Source organism: Micropterus salmoides, unplaced genomic scaffold (assembly GCF_014851395.1).
Source record: "Micropterus salmoides isolate LMB-PRFRI ecotype aquatic unplaced genomic scaffold, ASM1485139v1 Ms_hic_scaffold_11, whole genome shotgun sequence".
NCBI classification, from domain to species: domain Eukaryota; kingdom Metazoa; phylum Chordata; class Actinopteri; order Centrarchiformes; family Centrarchidae; genus Micropterus; species Micropterus salmoides.
Window position 1 is genome coordinate 35,906,475 of NW_024040152.1, and position 23,212 is coordinate 35,929,686.

At 44.2% G+C, this 23,212-nt stretch overlaps 1 protein-coding gene and 1 pseudogene across 1 annotated transcript; one reads left to right on the top strand and one right to left on the bottom strand.

The window, feature by feature from the left end:
* Nucleotides 1–19: 19 nt before the first annotated feature.
* On the top strand, nucleotides 20–20,138 carry LOC119898360. Its single transcript, XM_038712570.1, has 7 exons — nucleotides 20–24; nucleotides 59–252; nucleotides 462–544; nucleotides 1,503–1,740; nucleotides 3,235–3,416; nucleotides 10,944–11,210; nucleotides 17,905–20,138. Exons 1-7 carry the CDS (start codon nucleotides 20–22, stop codon nucleotides 19,423–19,425), a joined length of 2,490 nt encoding a protein of 829 aa, XP_038568498.1. The 3' UTR covers nucleotides 19,426–20,138.
* Nucleotides 20,139–20,458: 320 nt separating this feature from the next.
* On the bottom strand, nucleotides 20,459–22,949 carry LOC119898222 (annotated as a pseudogene).
* Between the last annotated feature and the right edge of the window lie 263 nt (nucleotides 22,950–23,212).

Here is a 23,212-nt window from a genome sequence, read left to right on the forward strand (position 1 = left end):
CCTCAGAGGAGAAACGCCGATGATGTCACAGTTTTCCGTGTCCCTGTTTTCAGACCAGCGCTGTGCTGAGAGCGTCCCAGCTGCCTCTGGTTCGCTCGGCGTTACAGTCGGTGACGTCAGCGTACTCAGAGGTCAAAGGTCGTTTCCCTCTGCTGGGTCTGATGGGAGAAGTGGCCGAGGTCGGCGTTAGCAGAGTCTTCCACGTCGCCATAAGCAGAGCAACCCCACTCCTCCAGAGCCTGGAGCCGCAGAGTAATACTACTACTAATACTACTACCGCTGTTACTACTAGTGATACTGCTGCAGAAATATTTTACTATATGAGCAGGATATTAGGGGTTTTAATAATATTAGTCACTTTCTTGTGGTTTAGGTGAAGTAATGATAACGGATGATTCCGCTTAACTTATATTTTTATTTGTATTTATCGCTCTCTACCCCCCCACCCCCACCCTCACCAGTTGATATTGCCAACAGTTTTGCTCTGGTTGGTCTCGACCGTCTGGAGAGAAACTTCCCCGTCTTGAATCAATCAACAGGCCAGGTTTGATCTGCTCCATACATCAACTATCATTTTATCTCCAACATTATCTCTTATTTTATTTCTAATTTTATCTCTAATGTCATCTACAACTATCTCTATTATCTCCAACATTATCTCTTATATTATCTCTAATTTGATCTCTAATGTCATCTACAACTATCTCTATTATATCCAACATTATCTCTGATATTATCTATAATTTGATCTCTAATATTATCTAATAATAATAATACATTTAATTTGTAATGCACTTTATATTTACGCAAATCCCAAAGTGCTACATGATAAAACAGGTGCTAAAAATAAAAACACAAGGAGAGCATGAAAATGAAAAATAAAATAAACAAAAACAATAAGGAAAAGGGCAAGAGTTCAATCAAAAGCTCTCCTAAAAATCTCTACACCTATCTCTGTTATCTCCAACATTATCTCTTATATTCTCTCTAATTGCATCTCTAATTAAATCTTTAATATTATCTACAACATGATCTCTGATATTAGTCATATTATCTGTCATATTATCTCTAATATTCTCTCTAATTGTATCTCTAATGAAATATCATCAGTCTCATCATCTCTAATATATTTCTGATTGTACATTTCTGACATTATCCATCATATTATCTCCCACATTATCTCTAAAATTATCTCTATTTAAAAAAAAAAATGTCTAAGATATCTAATATATCTTTTTTATTTCTGATAGTTGGTCTTATTATACTGAAATTATCTATTCTAATTTCTCTAACATTATCTCTAATATTGTTTCTTGTTTGATCTCTAATACATTTGAAATTATTTGACATGATTTAACATATCATCTTATATTATCTCTAATATTAGAGATTGGAGCTGGAACCATTAGCTGATGAATCAATTTTTGAGCATTTCAGTCAGTTAATCTTAAAAAAATTGATTGACTGTCCCTGTTGACCAGGTGTTGTCCCCTCGTCCTCAGGTGGCGGGTCACCTGAAGGACGCCCTCTTCCTGACGCTGGACGACGTGCAGCTGTTGGTGGTGGACGGTTTGGACAGCACTCTGAATCTGCTGGAGCGTCTGTCTGATGTCGGTCTGTTGGCCGTCAAGCTGCTGCAGGATGTTCAGGTGGCCCAGGCTGTGACGACAGGACTGGATGACGTGCTGAGTCGTCTGGAGGACGCCACCGTCTACTACCTGCCCCTCCCACCCACGATGCGTGAGTACAGTACGGGCATTCTGGGTAACTGTGGTCAGGTACAGGTACTAAAAAGCATCATGTGACTGAACTGTAGTTTTTATTACATTTATTTGCAAACTGTGTTTTCAGCAGAAAAGGTGAACACAGCATCGACATGTCGCCACCAAATGTTGAACTTGTTTCTAAAAAAATTTAACTCAAACAAAAGCTGCTTTAGATAATTTCATTGATCCTTACTGCCTGTTGCTGTATGTTCTGAAGTGAACCAGAAGGGGGCGGTGTTCACAGGCTGATGCTCAAGGAGGCAGAACAAAAAAGCATTTACCTCAAAAATATGTTGTTTTATGTATTCTGTTGTTTTACTTTACGGTCTATCAGGGTAGAAAACTGATGTTTTCATTGTTCTGACCACAGCGAGGCTTTCAGGATTCTGTAAATCTAGATTATTAAGAAAGTATGAGCAGAAACACAGAGTACAGAGAGGTGGAGGAAGGAAGGACACAAGCTTTTGAGTCAGTGGAAGCTGTAAACATCAGATAATCTGATAAACGTAGAGGGCATTTTATTGTGAAAATGGTTACCTCTCTAATATTATCTCTAATATATCTCATATTATCTTCTTCTCAACATTATCACTAATATTATCTCTAATTGATGTAATGTATTATCTATTGTATCATCTTAAATATTATCACTAATATTATCTCTAATATATCTTTGATTTAAGTTATATCTCTAAATGTATCTCTCATTATTTCTAATATATCTCATATTATCTACATTATTTCAAATTTTATCTCTACACTATCTCTAATATTATCTATTATGTTTTCTCCAACATTATCACTAATATTATCTCAATATATGTCATGTTATCTCTCTCTAAATATTATCTCTGATTGATATTATCTATTATCTATGTCATCTCATTGATATCAGCAGGGGTGGGGCACCAGGAGACTCTGTTTTTATCATTCAGAGAGGTCTCCTGTCTGGTGTTCACTGGAGGTTAGAAGTTAAAGTGGATAGATGATGTCGACATGAAATAAAAATCAACATCATGGCATCTTCACACAATTTTCCTGTATATGATTTAAGATATTCTAATGTTATAAATCAGTTCAGGATCTCTAAAGTGATTGGATCGCTCATATCCTGCTCCTAACACCTGGAGGTGAGCAGGTCTGAGATCGTGACCCCATTTAACCCCCTCATGATTTCAGCCTATGTAAATACCAATAAACACCTCAACATCTGACACCTGGTGATTTATTATCAGTGCTGAAATGTGTTTGCATGTCCCCTGCTTTGGTTTGGGAACTGCAAAGTGATAAAAAGGTGAGGGCTCTGAGCTGGGGAGGTGGTGCAGAAGTTAAATGTCTTAAACAGACATGTTGAAGTGACTCCTTCACCTCTCTGCTCATCACCATGTTACAGATCGGTGCAAACATTCACCAGGACGCTTCACACTCAGTGAGAAAAGTGTGTTTTGTCCCTGCTGTCGTCCGTCAGGTCGGGAGTGGGAGATGATGGTGCAGGAGTACGAGGATGAAGATGAGGACGATGAGCCCAGTCTCTGGACCAGGGTCCGCAGCCTCCTGCTGAGACTCAGCCTGCTGCTTTATCACCGCACAATGAAGGTCAGGGAGCAGCTGCAGAAAGCCGCCAGGACGCTGGGAGACGCAGCGTACGCGGTGAGACGAAACTCAGATCACTCATTTCAGTTAGAGACAAATCCCTGATGTTTAAAAGCAGCAGAGGGCGGTAAAGAGACGCAGCAGAGGTACTTTATATAGGACAAAAGTACTGGGACACCTACACATGACTTTTATGACGTCACGTTCTGGATCTATAGGCGTGAATATGTAATTGGTTCCCTGTTTTATCCCATTCATCCAGAAGAAAAAATTGTGAGGGCAGACTCTGATGATGGACGAGAGTGTCCAGCTCACGATCTCTTCTACTTCCTCCCAAAGGGGTTGAAGAGGGTTAAACTGGGATAACCATTTCTTTACGGAGCGGCTTTATGCACGAGACACTTCCTAACAGAAACAGTTAAAGGCTGAATACAAACTGTTGGAAGAACTATTGTCTAAAATGATCTGCTGGAGCGTTAAGACTTCCCCTAACAAAGACCACAACAGCCCCTCACAAAAGAATTAGCTCAGGAGTGTCCACATACTTTCGGCCATAAAGTGTATTTTTTGATAAAAACTCCTAAATAAACTTGCTCCTTTACTTTCAGTTAGAACCCAGAATGTTTTAAACTGTTTCTAAAACAAACTCAGTGTTTCGGAACATTTCTGTCATTTGAGTGGTGATAAAATCTGAAGACAAACAGATGTGAAGCAGCTGTTCCCAGAGGACAGTGTGGCTACGTGACCGGACTCACACGTCTCTGGGTCTGATCTGTCCTCAGCAGCAGCCAGCAGGCCTCTTAGCAAAGTTAACCTCAAAGTTAGGCTGTTTAATTGTGACGCGAGCTGATAATTTAATTCTAATTTATTGCAGCTAATTCTTTCATCCTTAGAGTAACGAGACTATGGTGGGGGGGTCCGGGGCCTGAGAGGGTCAGGTAAAACTTCAATAAATCCAGAATTATTGAATCAGTCCCAAATAGCCGCCTGTCCCGTTTACTGGCCTGCTGTGGGAACACATTTTGACAAATAAACGCCTTCCTCAATTTGACGCCTGGTCTGGTTTTTATAGTTTTAAGTTCTTTGGATGTATAAAACCTGTTAAACCCCGCGGGGTCGCCGCTTTAGCTGCTTCTAAGCTGCTTAGATCGTTAATACAAATATTAATGTTTAATCGTGTGATCAATATGTCAGTATGGACATGCTGCACATCGTTAAATCAGTTAGATTCTCCACAATTCATCCAAATTCATCCAGTCCGACCCAGTTTGATAAATAATGTTGTATGTGGTTCTCGTACGGCGTAACATGAAGACTTCACAGCCTCTCTTCAGGTAGGACTCTCATACTGCAGCACTTGTCTTTGTAAAGAGACAAACTGACAGGATAAAGTCTCTAACCTGACTGTCAGCTCGCTCTGGGCCACTTCACTTACCGTAAAGGCTTGAATACGTGTGCACTCCAAATGTATGTGCGGCCAGCTTAGTCTCTTTCTAACAGACGAGTGACAGAAACACTCAAAGCGGTTCTTTACTAAGAAGTCAGCCACAGATGGAGCGGATGTGCTGGAGACAGTTCAGCAGAACAGCGTCTGCAAACGTCGACACTTTAAAATGCTTCCACACTGCCGACATGGCAACGTGATTGACCCTTTACTAAGCCACGCCCCGAATACACAGCTTTACAATCACAGCACAGGACTCTCACCAACTGAGGTCAGAAACTTGTGGCTGCGCTCCATTGACTCTAATGCAAAAAGTTTTCTAGCTTTTTTTGGCTCTGGTCAAACGCTGTTCCTGGGGCATCTTGCATCTTTCCAAAACCTAAAATAAATCCAGAAAAATTTTGGCTGTGGATCGTTCCTAATGTAATGTTAGTTAGCTAACGCTAGCTAACTTCCTACTGAATGTAATGTAATAAAGCCCTGCTGTTCTGCTTTTTAGTGACTGTAATAATGAACAGAGGCCCGACCAGCTGTACAGGAACAGTGTTGATCCTTAATATCGTTGTCTTCTGTCTCAATCGTTGGTTCACTTGATCTGTGTGATCGGTAGGCTTTAGCTTCACGTCCGTTTGAGCCAGTCTGAGTCAGTTTGAGTCAGTCTGAATCAGTCTGAGTCAGTCTGAGTCAGTCTGAATCAGTCTGAATCAGTCTGAGTCAGTCTGAGTCAGTCTGAGTCAGTCTGAATCAGTCTGAGTCAGTCTGAGTCAGTCTGAGTCAGTCTGAATCAGTCTGAGTCAGTCTGAGTCAGTTTCAGTCAGTTTGAGTCAGTTTCAGTCAGTTTGAGTCAGTCTGAGTCAGTTTGAGTCAGTCTGAATCAGTCTGAGTCAGTCTGAATCAGTCTGAATCAGTTTGAGTCAGTCTGAATCAGTCTGAGTCAGTCTGAATCAGTCTGAGTCAGTCTGAGTCAGTTTCAGTCAGTTTCAGTCAGTCTGAATCAGTCTGAATCAGTCTGAGTCAGTCTGAATCAGTCTGAATCAGTCTAAGTCAGTCTCTGAATCAGTCTGAACCAGTCTGAACCAGTCTGAGTCAGTCTGAACCAGTCTGAACCAGTCTGAGTCAGTCTGAGTCAGTCTGAACCAGTCTGAGTCAGTTTGAGTCAGTCTGAGTCAGTCTGAGTCAGTTTGAGTCAGTCTGAGTCAGTCTGAGTCAGTCTGAATCAGTCTGAACCAGTCTGAATCAGTCTGAATCAGTCTGAACCAGTCTGAATCAGTTTGAGTCAGTCTGAGCCAGTCTGAATCAGTCTGAGTCAGTCTGAACCAGTCTGAATCAGTCTGAGTCAGTCTGAATCAGTCTGAATCAGTCTGAACAAGTCTGAACCAGTCTGAACCAGTCTGAGTCAGTCTGAACCAGTCTGAGTCAGTCTGAACCAGTCTGAATCAGTTTGAGTCAGTCTGAATCAGTCTGAGTCAGTCTGAGTCAGTCTGAATCAGTCTGAACCAGTCTGAGTCAGTCTGAGTCAGTCTGAACCAGTCTGAGTCAGTTTGAGTCAGTCTGAGCCAGTCTGAATCAGTTTGAGTCAGTTTGAGTCAGTCTGAGCCAGTCTGAATCAGTCTGTATCAGTCTGTATCAGTCTGAATCAGTTTGAGTCAGTCTGAATCAGTCTGAATCAGTCTGAATCAGTTTGAGTCAGTCTGAGTCAGTCTGAATCAGTCTGAGTCAGTTTGAATCAGTCTGAACCAGTCTGAATCAGTCTGTATCAGTCTGAGTCAGTTTGAGTCAGTCTGAGTCAGTCTGAGTCAGTCTGAGTCAGTCTGAATCAGTCTGAGTCAGTTTGAATCAGTCTGAGTCAGTCTGAGTCAGTCTGAGTCAGTCTGAATCAGTCTGAGTCAGTCTGAATCAGTCTGAATCAGTTTGAGTCAGTCTGAATCAGTCTGAATCAGTCTGAGTCAGTCTGAATCAGTCTGAATCAGTTTGAGTCAGTCTGAATCAGTTTGAGTCAGTCTGAGTCAGTCTGAATCAGTTTGAGTCAGTCTGAATCAGTCTGAATCAGTCTGAGTCAGTCTGAATCAGTCTGTATCAGTCTGAATCAGTCTGAATCAGTCTGAGTCAGTCTGAATCAGTCTGTATCAGTCTGAATCAGTCTGAATCAGTCTGAGTCAGTTTGAGTCAGTCTGAGCTCATCTTAAATGAACAACACAAAAGAAAATGACTGAGTTCAGTCCTGGTCGTCCTGTTGTGTCTTCTGAGGAACCAAAGGGAGAGTTGGAGCTGAACCTGCAGCTGCAGCAGGTGACCTTCAGAACAACAGCATCAGTGTCAGCGTGTTCACTCAGTGCTGAGATTTGATGCGATGTGTTGTGAGTCTAACAAACACAGTGTTTAATGTTGCTCACAAACAAAGATGGAGGACAGCAGCGATGGACAGTCGGTCGAGGGTCAGTGAGGCCTCCGATGAAGGTAACGCTAAAGATTAACGAGAGAAAGAGACGAAGCATGGAGGGTGTTAAGTGTCGAGACGAGAGAAATCAACTGCGTGAAAATGACAAATACAGAAAGATACTGAACACAAAGAAACAGAAACAGAATGTCCAACAACTCCAGGTGACCAGGGCAAAACATTAAACTAACGGATATGAGCAAGAAACTTTCCTAGTTGATAACTCACATTAAGACAATATTCTTTTGTATTACAGGTTTTCTGAAATAGAAAGAGACTCAAATGTTTTTACTGAGGGGATTTTAAATATCTCTTTTTATCCTTTCATAAATCTGAAAATACTGTAACAGGCTTAAAAACAATATATTTCTGACCTGCTTTGGGGAATAAAATGTTCTCTAGTCAGGCTGTAAATGATATATGAACAAACCCGTCTGGAAAAACCTTCAGAATATAGTCAGGAATAAATCTGGAGAGTCTGGAGTCTGTCAGAGCTGCTGAAGAGGAGATTTCAGGCTCAGAGTTTGAGGAAAAACTAATGTGCATATTGTAAAATTCTAAACATTTAGCAAAACACTGCAGGTGAACAGATCATCATCAAGCTTCTCAGGTTGATTACCCACATCAAAACACTTTTTTATAAGATTTCTGAAATGTTCAGTTTAAATATGCAAATGAGGAGAATCTAATGCGATCTTCTGGTGAATTTAAGAGAAATCTGCAGACACACAGAGACAAACTGCAGTTAAATAACACCTAAATGTTTGTTTTGGTGTCTTCTGTTTTGACATTTTATGGAAGCAAATTATCCAAAAATGTCATGAGTGCACGAGGAAACGATGTCTGGCCCTAAACATCTGTGTCGTGGACACTCTGAGCCTCCTGGTCAGTGAATGTGGACGTGGCAGCAGACAGACTTCAGAGAAAATGAGCTCCATTACAGATAAACGGATCTGTTTCCTCTGCAGACGGCTGAACTCTGCCTACGTGCTGCATGAAGCGTCTGAAGTGATGGAGCGATAACAGTTCAGGCTCCTCGTGCTCGAACACGAACTCACCAGGCTGCTGGACACTGGACGTGTCTCTTCATGTTGTAACATCATGTCACCAGAGGTGGACGAAGCATTCGGATCCTTCAGTAAAAGTACTAATACCTTGCTGTAAAAATACTCTGTTACAAGTAAAAGTACAGCGTTTAAAATGTTACTTAAAGTATTACATGTAAAATGTCCCCTGGTGTACTATTATACATCAGAACACATTTGAGGTGAAGATCTGCTGCTTTTCTTTTTTCATTATGATTATTTTAATGTGTTTTGAATCATTTTGAGGTTTAAACTGACAGAACAAACAGTGTGAAGGAGTCTCTCTGAGAAACTGGGACAACATTTCTCACCGTTTTCATTTCACAATCCATTCATGGAGAAAATAATCAGCTGATTGATCCAGAATGAAAAGAATCATCAGCTGCAGTCTGAAACTGATCAGTTCAACCTCAGCAACTACAGCAGGAACATTTCAAAGCAGGTCTTTTACTTGTAACAGAGCATTTTTACAGCAAGGTATTAGTACTTTTACTGAAGTAAATGATCTGAATACTTCATCCACCGCTGGTAAAACTCTGACTTTGTAAAGTAACTGAAGCTGTCAGATAAATGCAGTGAAGCAAAAAGTAGAACATCTCCCTCAGAGACGGAGCAGAAGAAGAAAGTGGCACGGAAAGAAAATACTCAAGTAAAGTACAAGTATCTCTAATTTGTACTTAAGTACAGTACTTGAGTAAATATACTTCGTTACTGTCCACCACTGTGTGTTAATGCAATGTTCATGTTGTCTTCACTGTGAAACGTTTGCTGCGCTGATTCTGTAGGTCGACTGAAAACAACAACCTGCTGTTTGTGGCTGTAACGAGCTGCTGCAGCTCTGTGGAGAGATGAAACTGTCTTACTTTATAAAACACAATCTCAGACTCAATTAGATGGAAACCAGCGAGCTCTTGTCGATGGTCCGGACCGGATTCACAAAACAATTCTGTTGAAACGAGTCTTTGTTCTTTGGCTGTTTTTGGCTCCTGTAGAACCTAAAGTCACGATCACGTTCATAAAGTGCATAAAGTTCTGTGACGATAATTAAGAACAGCTGGTCGCCGCCGTCTGCTGACTCAGTGTTTCAGGAGCCAATCAGCAGCCTCGTTAGGCCCGTCACTGTGCTGGGACAGATCCGCTATCCTCACGTGTTGTTCTGGCTGTTTGGAGGTCAGAGGTCACACCTGCTGTCTGACCCAAATACCTGCCGAGAGTCCGCAGAGTTTCCCGGGAGAAGCTTCAGTTTCTATTCTCTGAGAGAAACCGACCACAACAACGAGACCCTGAATCTAACAGCAGCTCTCACGCTGATCTCTGATCAGATATGTTTCACATGTTTCTCTCTCTGATTGATTCATGTTGTTCCTCCATGTTCATGAATCTTAAATTCTGTTGTGAGGCTTAAAATCTTCCTCTTTGACAAAAACTACTGATAAGATTCTCATGAAAAGTCCCGACCCTGTGTTCAGACGTTAAGTTCAGACTAAAGCCAGAGCTGATCTCAGGTCAACCACAGTGCTGTAGTCCTCTGACAGTTTGCAGTTCCAGGGACAAAAGTGAAATGTGCAGGTAACTAAGCTTTCTAGATTATATCTGCTAAAATAAATAAACAGGCTGAATCTCATGATCAGGCTGCAAGAAGCACACCGGGCAGATAATACCATTACATGTACGTGCAATTTAAAGCTGTGTGACAGACGGCAGACAGTGACTTTAATAGTGTCACATATTGCCTGATGTGCAGCTTAACTTTATAAGTGGTTTGGAAGGGAAATGAATAAATGTTATCTGAGGAGTGACAGAATCAGGTCGCCTTCCCTCGTCACTGTGAGGGGGAGTTTACGTACGAGACGCTAGATGCTCTCACACAATTTTATCTGTTCATTTTGGCCAAAACGTTTAAATCAGCTCCCAGTGATCAGTCTCCTGCAGCTGCTCACAGTCTGGAGCTCTGACAAACAGCACAGCGAGGAGTCATTTCACAAGTTAGAAAGTTTTTAGGCAGTGAGGACGGATTTCATACTCTGAGATCTTTGATAAGATAAGATACGGTCTGGACCTGCTCTACATGAAAAGCGCCCTGCGATGACTTCTGTTATGAATTGGCGCTGTAAAGATTAAATCAAGCTGAAGCATCAGAGAGATTAAACCCCCCAGGGGAACACTAACTGTTTTCTGTGAATCTAACTGACAAAACCATCTTACTCACTTCAACGTCAGTCCTCCAAGTGGTCAGACTCATGGAAAGCTTTTCAGCTCTACTTCCGTGACACGGCAGAAAAGCCCACCTGCTGGTTTAGACTGCGTGAAATGGTCAAAGCTACTTAGCAGACGTTGAGTCAGTGGTTCTGTTCACGAGAAGGAAACTGACATTTAAATGTGACTTTAATCGATGAAGGTGTTTCCTGTTCTTGTAAGTTCAGGTTAGTTCTTTGGGTTTTTTACTGAGTGTTCAGCGTTTTCTCATCACAACATTAAGCTGCTAAAAACTGGCAGTTTCCTGAGAATCACATGCAGGATCAGATTCTGCCAGGGACCTCAGGGACCTCAGGGAGCTCAAGGGGCCTCGCTCTGGCCCTAGCTGTATGTGAGCTTCTGATGCTGTCTGTTCCCTGCAGGTGGGTCTGGGTCAGGTCCTGGAGCTGGTTGGTAAGCTGCTGCAGTACCTGCAGAGCCTCCTGATGGTGCTGGTGTACCGGGCAGAGAGTCTCAGGGAGCTGACCCTGGACAGGGTCAGAGGTCAAGCCGCCATGTTGGCTGAGCTGCAGCCCGTACGTCAGATCAGAGAGCTGCCGGTTCAGATCCAGAAGCTGCTCCGAGACCTGCAGGAACTGTCCAAGATACTGCTGCAGCTGCTGATCAACACCACACCGCTCTACAGCATGGTGAGACTCACAGGACGGGTCGCCTGAGACACAACTGAGACACATCTGAGACACCTGAGACACAACTGAAACATCTGAGACACCTGAGACACACCTGAAACATCTGAGACACATCTGAGACACACCTGAGACACCTGAAACACAATTGAAACATCTGAGACACAACTGAGACACTGACACACCTGAAACATCTGAGACACACCTGAGAAATCTGAGACACACCTGAAACATCTGAGACACAACTGAGACACATCTGAGACACACCTGAGACACACCTGAGACATCTGAGACACACCTGAAACATCTGAGACACAACTGAGACACCTAAAACATCTGAGACACACCTGAGACACAACTGAGACACATCTGAGACACCTGAGACACACCTGAAACATCTGAGACACAACTGAGACACAACTGAGACATCTGAGACACAACTGAGAAACAACTGAGACACCTGAGACACACCTGAAACATCTGAGACACAACTGAGACACTGACACACCTGAAACATCTGAGACACACCTGAAACATCTGAGATACACCTGAGACATCTGAGACACAACTGAGACACAACTGAGACATCTGAGACACAACTGAGACACCTGAGACACACCTGAAACATCTGAGACACAACTGAAACATCTGAGACACACCTGAGACACACCTGAGACATCTGAGACACACCTGAGACACATCTGGGACACCTGAAACATCTGACACACCTGAGACACAACTGAAACATCTGAGACACAACTGAGACATCTGAGACACACCTGAGAGACAACTGAGACACAACTGAGAAACAACTGAGACACCTGAGACACACCTGAGATACAACTGAGACATCTGAGACACAACTGAGAGACACCTGAGACACAACTGAGACACCTGAGACACACCTGAGACACAACTGAGACATCTGAGACACAACTGAGACACAACTGAGACACACCTGAGACACACCTGAGACATCTGAGACACACCTGAGACACATCTGGGACACCTGAAACATCTGGCACACCTGAGACACAACTGAAACATCTGAGACACAACTGAGACATCTGAGACACAACTGAGACATCTGAGACACACCTGAGAGACAACTGAGACACAACTGAGAAACAACTGAGACACCTGAGACACACCTGAGATACAACTGAGACATCTGAGACACAACTGAGAGACACCTGAGACACAACTGAGACATCTGAGACACACCTGAAACATCTGTGACACACCTATGACACATCGGAGACACCTGACACAGCTGAACCATCGGAGACACACCTGAGACACATCTGGGACACCTGAAACATCTGGCACACCTGAGACACAACTGAAACATCTGAGACACAACTGAGACATCTGAGACACACCTGAGAGACAACTGAGACACAACTGAGAAACAACTGAGACACCTGAGACACACCTGAGATACAACTGAGACATCTGAGACACAACTGAGAGACACCTGAGACACAACTGAGACATCTGAGACACACCTGAGACATCTGAGACACACCTGAGACACAACTGAGACACCTGAAACATCTGAGACACACCTGTGACATCTGAGACACACCTGAAACACACCTGAAACATCTGAGACACACCTGAGACACTGACACACCTGAAACATCTGAGACACACCTGAGACATCTGAGACACACCTGACACAACTGAGACACAACTGAGACACACCTGAGACATCTGAGACACAACTGAGACACAACTGAGACATCTGAGACACAACTGAGACACATCTGAGACACCTGAGACACACCTGAAACATCTGAGACACAACTGAGACATCTGAGACACAACTGAAACATCTGAGACACACCTGAGACACTGACACACCTGAAACATCTGAGACACACCTGAGACATTTGAGACACACCTGAAACATCTGAGACACAACTGAGACACACCTGAGACATCTGAGACACACCTGAAACATCTGAGACACACCTGAGACACTGACACACCTGAAACATCTGAGACATCTGAGACACACCTGAAACATCTGAGACACAACTGAGACACTGACACACCTGAAACATCTGAGACACAACTGAGACACACCTGAGACATCTGAGACACAACTGAAACATCTGAGACACAACTGAGACACACCTGAGACACACCTGAGACATCTGAGACACAACTGAGACACACCTGAGACATCTGAGACACACCTGAAACATCTGAGACACACCTGAGAGACAACTGAGACACAACTGAGAAACAACTGAGACACCTGAGACACACCTGAGATACAACTGAGACATCTGAGACACAACTGAGAGACACCTGAGACACAACTGAGACATCTGAGACACACCTGAAACATCTGTGACACACCTATGACACATCGGAGACACACCTGAAACATCTGAGACACACCTGAGACACAACTGAGACATCTGAGACACACCTGAAACATATGAGACACACCTGAGACACACCTGAAACATCTGAGACACACCTGAGACACAACTGAGATATCTGAGACACACCTGAAACATCTGAGACACCTGAAACATCTGAGACACACCTGAGACACAACTGAGACACCTGAAACATCTGAGACACACCTGAAACACACCTGAAACATCTGAGACACACCTGAGACATCTGAGACACACCTGAAACATCTGAGACACAACTGAGACACACCTGAGACATCTGAGACACACCTGAAACATCTGAGACACAACTGAGACACAACTGAGACATCTGAGACACAACTGAGACACATCTGAGACACCTGAGACACACCTGAAACATCTGAGACACAACTGAGACATCTGAGACACAACTGAGACACAACTGAGACACCTGAGACACACCTGAAACATCTGAGACACACCTGAAACATCTGAGACACACCTGAGAGACACCTGAGATACAACTGAGACATCTGAGACACACCTGAAACATCTGTGACACACCTGAGACACATCGGAGACACCTGACACAGCTGAAACATCGGAGACACACCTGAGACACAACTGAGACACCTGACACACCTGACACACCTGAAACATCTGAGACACACCTGAGACACACCTGAAACATCTGAGTCACAACTGAGACATCTGAGACACACCTGAAACATCTGTGACACACCTGAGACACATCGGAGACACCTGACATAGCTGAAAAATCGGAGACACACCTGAGACACAACTGAGACACACCTGAGACACACCTGAAACATCTGAGACACACCTGAGACACCTGAAACATCGGAGACACACCTGAGACACAACTGAGACACCTGACACACCTGAAACAACTGAGACACGCCTGAGACATCTGAGACACACCTGAAACATCTGAGACACAACTGAGACATCTGAGACACAACTGAGACACACCTGAAACATCTGAGACACACCTGAAACATCAGAGACACAACTGAGACACCATAGACACACCTGAAATAACCGAGATCCCTGAGACACTCTTGAAACAACTGAGACACCTGAAACAACTGAGACACACCTAAAATATCTGAGACACAACTGAGACACCATAGACACACCTGAAACATCTGAGACACAACTGAGACACCATAGACACACCTGAAACATCTGAGACACAACTGAGACACCATAGACACACCTGAAATAACCGAGATCCTTGAGACACACCTGAAACATCAGAGACACAACTGAGACACCATAGACACACCTGAAACAACTGAGACACCTGAAACAACTGAGACACGCCTAAAATATCTGAGACACAACTGAGACACCATAGACACACCTGAAATAACCGAGATCCTTGAGACACACCTGAAACATCTGAGACACAACTGAAACACCATGGACACACCTGAGACACAACTGAGACACAGCTGAGACACACCTGAAACATCTGAGACACACCTGAAACATCTGAGACACACCTGAGAGACACCTGAGATACAACTGAGACATCTGAGACACACCTGAAACATCTGTGACACACCTGAGACACATCGGAGACACCTGACACAGCTGAAACATCGGAGACACACCTGAGACACAACTGAGACACCTGACACACCTGAAACATCTGAGACACACCTGAGACACACCTGAAACATCTGTGACACACCTGAGACACATCGGAGACACCTGACATAGCTGAAAAATCGGAGACACACCTGAGACACAACTGAGACACACCTGAGACACACCTGAAACACACCTGAGACACCTGAAACATCGGAGACACACCTGAGACACAACTGAGACACCTGAGACACCTGAAACAACTGAGACACGCCTGAGACATCTGAGACACACCTGAAACATCTGAGACACAACTGAGACACAACTGAGACATCTGAGACACAACTGAGACACACCTGAAACATCTGAGACACACCTGAAACATCAGAGACACAACTGAGACACCATAGACACACCTGAAATAACCGAGATCCCTGAGACACTCTTGAAACAACTGAGACACCTGAAACAACTGAGACACACCTAAAATATCTGAGACACAACTGAGACACCATAGACACACCTGAAACATCTGAGACACAACTGAGACACCATAGACACACCTGAAACATCTGAGACACAACTGAGACACCATAGACACACCTGAAATAACCGAGATCCTTGAGACACACCTGAAACATCAGAGACACAACTGAGACACCATAGACACACCTGAAACAACTGAGACACCTGAAACAACTGAGACACGCCTAAAATATCTGAGACACAACTGAGACACCATAGACACACCTGAAATAACCGAGATCCTTGAGACACACCTGAAACATCTGAGACACAACTGAAACACCATGGACACACCTGAGACACAACTGAGACACAGCTGAGACACACCTGAAACAACTGAGACACAGCTGAGACACACCTGAAACATCTGAGACACACCTGAGACATGCCTAAAACATCTGAGACACAACTGAAACATCTGAGACACGCCTACAACATCTGAAACACAACATAGACACCTGAGACACACCTGAAACATCTGAGACACGCCTAAAACATCTGAGACACAACTGAGACACCACTGATACACCTGAAACAACTGAGACACCTGAGACACACCTGAAACATCTGAGACACCCCTAAAACATCTGAGACACAACTGAGACATCATTGATACACCTGAAACAACTGAGACACCTGAGACACACCTGAAACAACTGAGACACGCCTGAAACATCTGAGACACGCCTAAAACATCTGAGACACAACTTAGACAACTGAGACACACCTGAGACACAACTGAAACAACTGAGACACACCATAGACACACCTGAAACATCTAGGACACAAATGAAACACAATAGACACACCTGAAACACACCTGAAACATCTGAGACACGCCTAAAACATCTGAGACACAATTAAGACACAGCTGAGACACACCTGAAACATCTGAAACTCACATGGAACCTGCTCTTTGTCGGTGCTGGAAGAAGTACTTAGTTATTTACTTCCGTAGAAGTATTACTACCACAGTGTAGACTACTCTGTTACAAGTCCTGCATTCAAAATACTACTTAAGTAAAAGTACTAGCATCAAAATATACATCACATACCAAAAGTTGAATTACTCAAAGTACAAGTACCTCAAAATTGATATTGTTAGCCTTTATAAATACATTTAGAATGATTTTATAATTTGAGGTGCAGAGTCAGTTTATTTTAACAATTTATTTTATTTTAAATTACTTTAAAACAATGAAATATACAATCCATTAATGAAAGAGGCGGTGTGGGATAACGGAAGACTGATCACACGAGTCCACCGACAGGTCTGGACCAGCAAGTTCTTCTAAATTACTTGTAAAAGCGTTAAAAAACAGCTCTGTTGACACAAGTTTTTTTTACATAAAATATAAAATCTCTATTTTCTCAGATTTCTCTGTCATGTCTTTTTTTTTTTCCAAATCCGAAAGATTCATTTTACAGACTGTGAAACTGGAACCTTTAAATATTAAACTAGTTAAAGATCATTTCTTTGTCAATGAACCAATTGATTAATTGACTACAGGGCTCTGCTTCACCATCTACCTTTTAGCAGAAACATCTGGATTTAGACCACTGTATAGAAAACTATATCATCTGCATACAGATGAATCTGCACTGGCCAAATTTTTTGATCCCGTACATGCAACAAAGACGTCACGCATGCTTAAGACCCATTAGCGTCAGTTTTTAACACACTGGGGAGCGCCACAGCATCAGTTTTCAACGCCAAAGGTAGATGTGAAACAAAAAGTCAACATTGATTGTTTTTATTTAAGTTATGTAAATTGCATATTTACTGTTGCTAACGTGACCTTCGAGCACTAAATGTCAAAAAACGTTGCTAAAGTGACCCAGGGCATAAAAAAGCAAAGGGTCTGACCAAGTATCCCTGTGTGATGAGTTGGGATTGAGAATGTGTTGGATTCTTCCAGCTTCCTGCCGAATATTGTTTTATTTCATTTCATTTTACTCCGACTATGAAGTGAAACCTGCTAAACTCTCTCAGAAAGCTTAGTTTAGAGTTTTTCCAGCAAACATTCAAAACATTTTAGTGTTGAATGAATGAAAGTACCAGGTGTTCTGCTTCCACGGGTCCGACAAGCATACACACTTACTGTTTAATATATTATAGTTAGGAGTCTGAAAATAATGTAAATCTAAACGTTTTTCAGCTGCAGCAGCCGTCTGATCAGGAGGTGAAGGACTTCCTGAGCCAGGATGGCTCCATGGCCGACAGTTCGTCTCGTCGCAGCTCAGCTAACAGTCTGTTCCTGAAGGCGATGGACGGCCGTCCTCGCCGGCGTCGGAGTCTCTACTCCCTCACCGCCCGAGGCTCGGGAAGCCCCCAGAGCCCCCTGCCCCCCAACGGAAGCCAGTCCAGCCTGAAGGACCCCCTGGCCTTGGAATTGGAGGACCTGCCTGTCCCTTCCAACGGCGTCGTCCACCGCCGGCCGTCTGCCACAGAGCTGTTCCTCGCTCCGCTCAAACAATTTATCTCTCAGAGCCAGAAGGCCCTCGAGTACCTGAGCACTAGCTCCCCTGACAACGGCGACAACATCGACAGTGCCAACAATGGCGAGAATGCTGACACCATTGATCACATCAACAGTGCTGAATGTGCCGACAGCACAAACCGCAGTGACAATGCAGATTGTGGCGAATACGGTGACGCCACTGACTATAGCGACAACACAGACAAGGCAGACCGCGGTGACAATGCAGACTGTGGCGAATACGGTGACGCCACTGACTATAGCGACAACACCGACAAGGCAGACCGTGGTGACAATGCAGACTGTGGCGAATACGGTGACGCCACTGACTATAGCGACAACACCGACAAGGCAGACCGCGGTGACAATGCAGACTGTGGCGAATACGGTGACGCCACTGACTATAGCGACAACACCGACAAGGCAGACCGCGGTGACAATGCAGACTGTGGCGAATACGGTGACGCCACTGACTATAGCGACACCACAGACAAGGCAGACCGCGGTGACAATGCAGACTGTGGCGAATACGGTGACGCCACTGACTATAGCGACAACACCGACAAGGCAGACCGTGGTGACAATGCAGACTGTGGCGAATACGGTGACGCCACTGACTATAGCGACAACACAGACAAGGCAGACCGCGGTGACAATGCAGACTGTGGCGAATACGGTGACGCCACTGACTATAGCGACAACACCGACAAGGCAGACCGCGGTGACAATGCAGACTGTGGCGAATACGGTGACGCCACTGACTATAGCGACAACACCGACAAGGCAGACCGCGGTGACAATGCAGACTGTGGCGAATATGGTGACGCCACTGACTATAGCGACAACACCGACAAGGCAGACCGCGGTGACAATGCAGACTGTGGCGAATATGGTGACGCCACTGACTATAGCGACAACACCGACAAGACAGACCGCGGTGACAATGCAGACTGTGGCGAATATGGTGACGCCACTGACTATAGCGACAACACCGACTATGGCAAAAACGCAGACTGCACTGATAAACCTGACAACAGCGACAGAATTGATCGCGGCAACACTGAAAGTTCAGACTGCGGCAATGATGCAGATAACGATGAATGCGCAGACAGCGCCAATCGAGACACTGACGGCTCCCACTGTGACGGCAGCGACTACGGCAACAGTGCAGAGAGCTCCGAAAACACAGACTGTGATTAAATGATTTGATTGAATAACAAACGACTCGACCTGTTCATGTGCTGTTGGCTGAAAATCTTTATCTGAAACGAAACTTGATCGTAACGGACTTTCAGTTCAAGGCGGACATGAGTGTGAGAAAGTTTTATCCTTAAACAATATATTATTATTTGAATTTATCAACAGAATCCAGCCCTGTCCACGGCTACACGTATTTCTAAAAACATAGCGTGTTTTAGGTCACTGAAGACCTTTTTGAAAACTCCTTCCAGGGTGAAGATCTGCAGAAACCCTGTTTGAAGTGTGCAGACAGTGAAACTGAGTTTTGGGTTCGTGACGTCAGAGTTTGCGTCGTGATCTTTTTATTTAGACGAGGAGGAAAAACCCCGTTTATAAAAATCTCTGTACGCGTGGACCAGGCCTCTGTTTCTCTGCTGTTTGTGTAACTCTGTATCTACGAAGCCTTCATGTAAAAAGTAAAGCGCATCTGTTCCAACATGCTGCTGACTGACATCTTAAAATAAAGCTTCTCTGCAGCTTCACTTCAGTGTGTTTGTATGAAAACTGACTCAGACTCACTTTGTTCATTCAGACTTTAATCAGAAAAATCACAAACATCTGAGGCAATAAAAATACGTTTCAACATGCTGACGTCTGTTTGCATCACACTACATCTGCATTATGAATGTATTTATTCACAGGATATTACAGCACAAGGGAAATTATGTCTCTTTCAAAATAAAACTAGCATTTTGAAACGGCACATAATTAAAGTCATGAAACGTTGCAGGTTGGTCCTGATTGAGGTTCGGAAGAGCTCATGGTTTGGGTTAAAATAACTACGTAGGTCAGTTAACACGTAATATTATATGTTGTTTTGTTTCACACGGGACACGAACTCCCGGTCTCCTGGTTCAAAGTCCGGGTTCTGGCCCTCCATCCATAAAGGAGCGCCAGTGTTCCCTGCGCTGAAGGAGGTGAGAAAGGAAGCAGTGAAGCAGCTTTTAGAGGATTCAACCGGCTGTCACCACGGCTGCTAGACCGCAGCTCGGTTTAGCGTGTTAGCATGCTAACATTAGCTAATTAGCAGCTGATGGGAACGTCGCCAGTTCTGCAGGTGTTTGGTCATTGACTAAAGTGCGTTGACCTGATGAGGAAAAGTTCTTCATCCTGAGGGAACCATCAGCTGCTGAGATATGTCAGTCGTTGCCATGGCGGCAGCTCGCCTCCAAGGCTCCTCACGTGTTTTCTCGTCGCTCTGGAACAAAAACACGTCTTTGACTTTGCTTTTACAAACTTCGCCATGGAAACCTTTTCTCCACCTGCTTCTGTCCATCACACGTCTGACCTTTGACCTCTTCTCATGAAGCGACAGACAAGGCGTCATCGCTCTGATGTCACTGTGACGTCAGGCGCAGTAAAAACTCTTCTTCTCTGGTTTTAATCCCTCCAGCGAGTTCTTTCCTTCCCGTCTACTCTGCTCGTTTCTTGCCGAACACGGCCGACACGCTCCGGACGATCCCTCGGACGCCGGCCGAGCTCTTCCTCAGCGCTCGGCTCTCTCTGACGAGGTCGACCAGCCGGTGAAACACGGGCAGGACGCCGTGGTACGTCTCGGCCGCCGACACCTCGAAGAAGCCGCAGTGCTGGGACAGAGCGAAGAGCCGTCCCTCCTCGCTGGAGACGCTGCGGTGACGCCGGAGGTCCTGTTTGTTCCCCACGATGACGACGGGACGGACGACGGCTTCCTGATGCGGCGTATCTGCTGCAGCTGCTGGCGGACCACGTCGAAGCTGCGGCGGTCGCAGATGCTGTAGACCAGGATCATCCCGTCAGCCCACTGCAGCTGTTTGACACTGACGGACGGGTTCTGCTCTCCGTCCTGAAGACGAAACAAAAACACATTCAGTCAAATATTTAAACTCATAAAGTCTCAGAATACTTCACATGAAAATCTGGAGATATTATTATAAATATTATATATATTTGGCTGCAGTTCCATGATGCTGCTGTGATCAAACTGACTGTTGAAGAAAGAAAAGCTCTCAGCTGATTGGCTGGGCTTCTTCAGACTGCCGGCGTCCAGAAACGTTCAGATATAAATCAGAAACAGCTTCTGATTTCAAACTAACACGTTACCTGTGAGTACACAGAGTCCCAGATGTTGAAGCAGACCTTCTGACCGGCGATCCGGTCCACTCGGCTGTAAACGGACTCTGAAAGGACAAAACGACTCGTCAGTTCAGCGTCAACACGGAGTCGTGAAACAGTGTGACATCATCGCGTTGAGCGGCGTCCTCACCGATGTCCCCGTACTCTCCGATAAACCTCCGGGTCAGAAACCTGACGGTGAGCGCTGCAGACAGAGAGACGGCTCGTTAAAGTCAGACTGATCACATGATGATCCTGCAGGTCAGACAGCTGATCGCTGAGTCACCTGATTCACTTAAAATAGAATCTGAAAACAAAACAAAACTGTTCGTCCCAGTTTCTAAACGTCTGACCTGAATCATCTCTACGAGATCAGCTCACACATCAAAGTATAAAGGAACAGAAATACTACTAGGAAGTTGGTACATAACATATAAGTATACAATAAAAATATATATATGAGTGTGAAAATGTCTTTTACAGCTGGCTGCATGACAGACGTGTAATTGTACATAATAATACATATATATGTTCTGTACTCTGTCCAATACTGCAATTGTTTTACACTATCTGTACTCATTATTATTAATACTAACTACTGTGTATACACAGTTTATAATAATCATTTAAAGCAGCAATATTGACCTCATAACAACAACAATAATAATAATAACAATAACAATAACAATAACAATGACAGGAAACTGAAAATTGAAGTTAAACTAAAAATCAGATCTGGGTCTCGTACCGGACTTCCCGACGCTGTGGGCCCCCAGCAGCAGGATGTTGGCCTCCAGGCTCTGCTGGTTCCCCTCCATCACCTCCACACCTCCTTTCACCTGGACCACCATCACGATTCAGCACAAGCACTGGACAGCAGGTAGTGACAGCTCCTGGTTCAGCTCCTGGTTCAGTTCCTGGTTCAGTTCCTGGTTCAGCTCCTGGGCTCTGACAGGGTCTTTATATAGACCCCGTGGGCGGGGCCACAGAGCAGAGACAGCAGCCTCTGGTTGGTCAGCGGTTTTCCTCTTCGGTCCGATTGGTCGCTGTTGAGTGTGTGTGTTGATGCAGGAAGTCCGAGCTGCTGCCCCCTGCTGACAGTAACTCAGGACTTTTACTGTAAGTGTTTGTACTTTACTTGAGTACTTTCTGCTCCGTCTCAGAGGGAAATGTTTTTCTCTGACAGATTCAGTTACTTTACAAAGTCAGATTTTTACTCACATGAAGAGTTTCTAAAATCTGATGTTTGGTTAAAATGGAACTCCAACAGTTTCTAAAGTGCAGCTGGAGGATTATTAGACTGACTGAAGAGTAATCAGCAAATATTTTGATCGTTTAATGCAAAATCCATTCATGTTCCAGCTTCTCCTCTCAATGATTGTAATAACTGAGATGTTTGAAGGCGTCTCTTTGGGAGGAAGGAAATAATCAGCAGGCTGATCCAGAATGAAAGACTCATCAGCTGCAGTCTGAAACTGATCAGCTGAGAAGGAGCTGCAGCTCAACATCCTGCTGCACTTTACTGAGGAGGAAGAAGAACCTGTGACAGTTTACTGCTTTAATACTTTAAGACCTGATTATATCACGTACTTTTACTGAAGTCACATTTTAATGCAGGACTTTTACTCCTAACCAGCAGAGCGGCCAGAAACTTTGG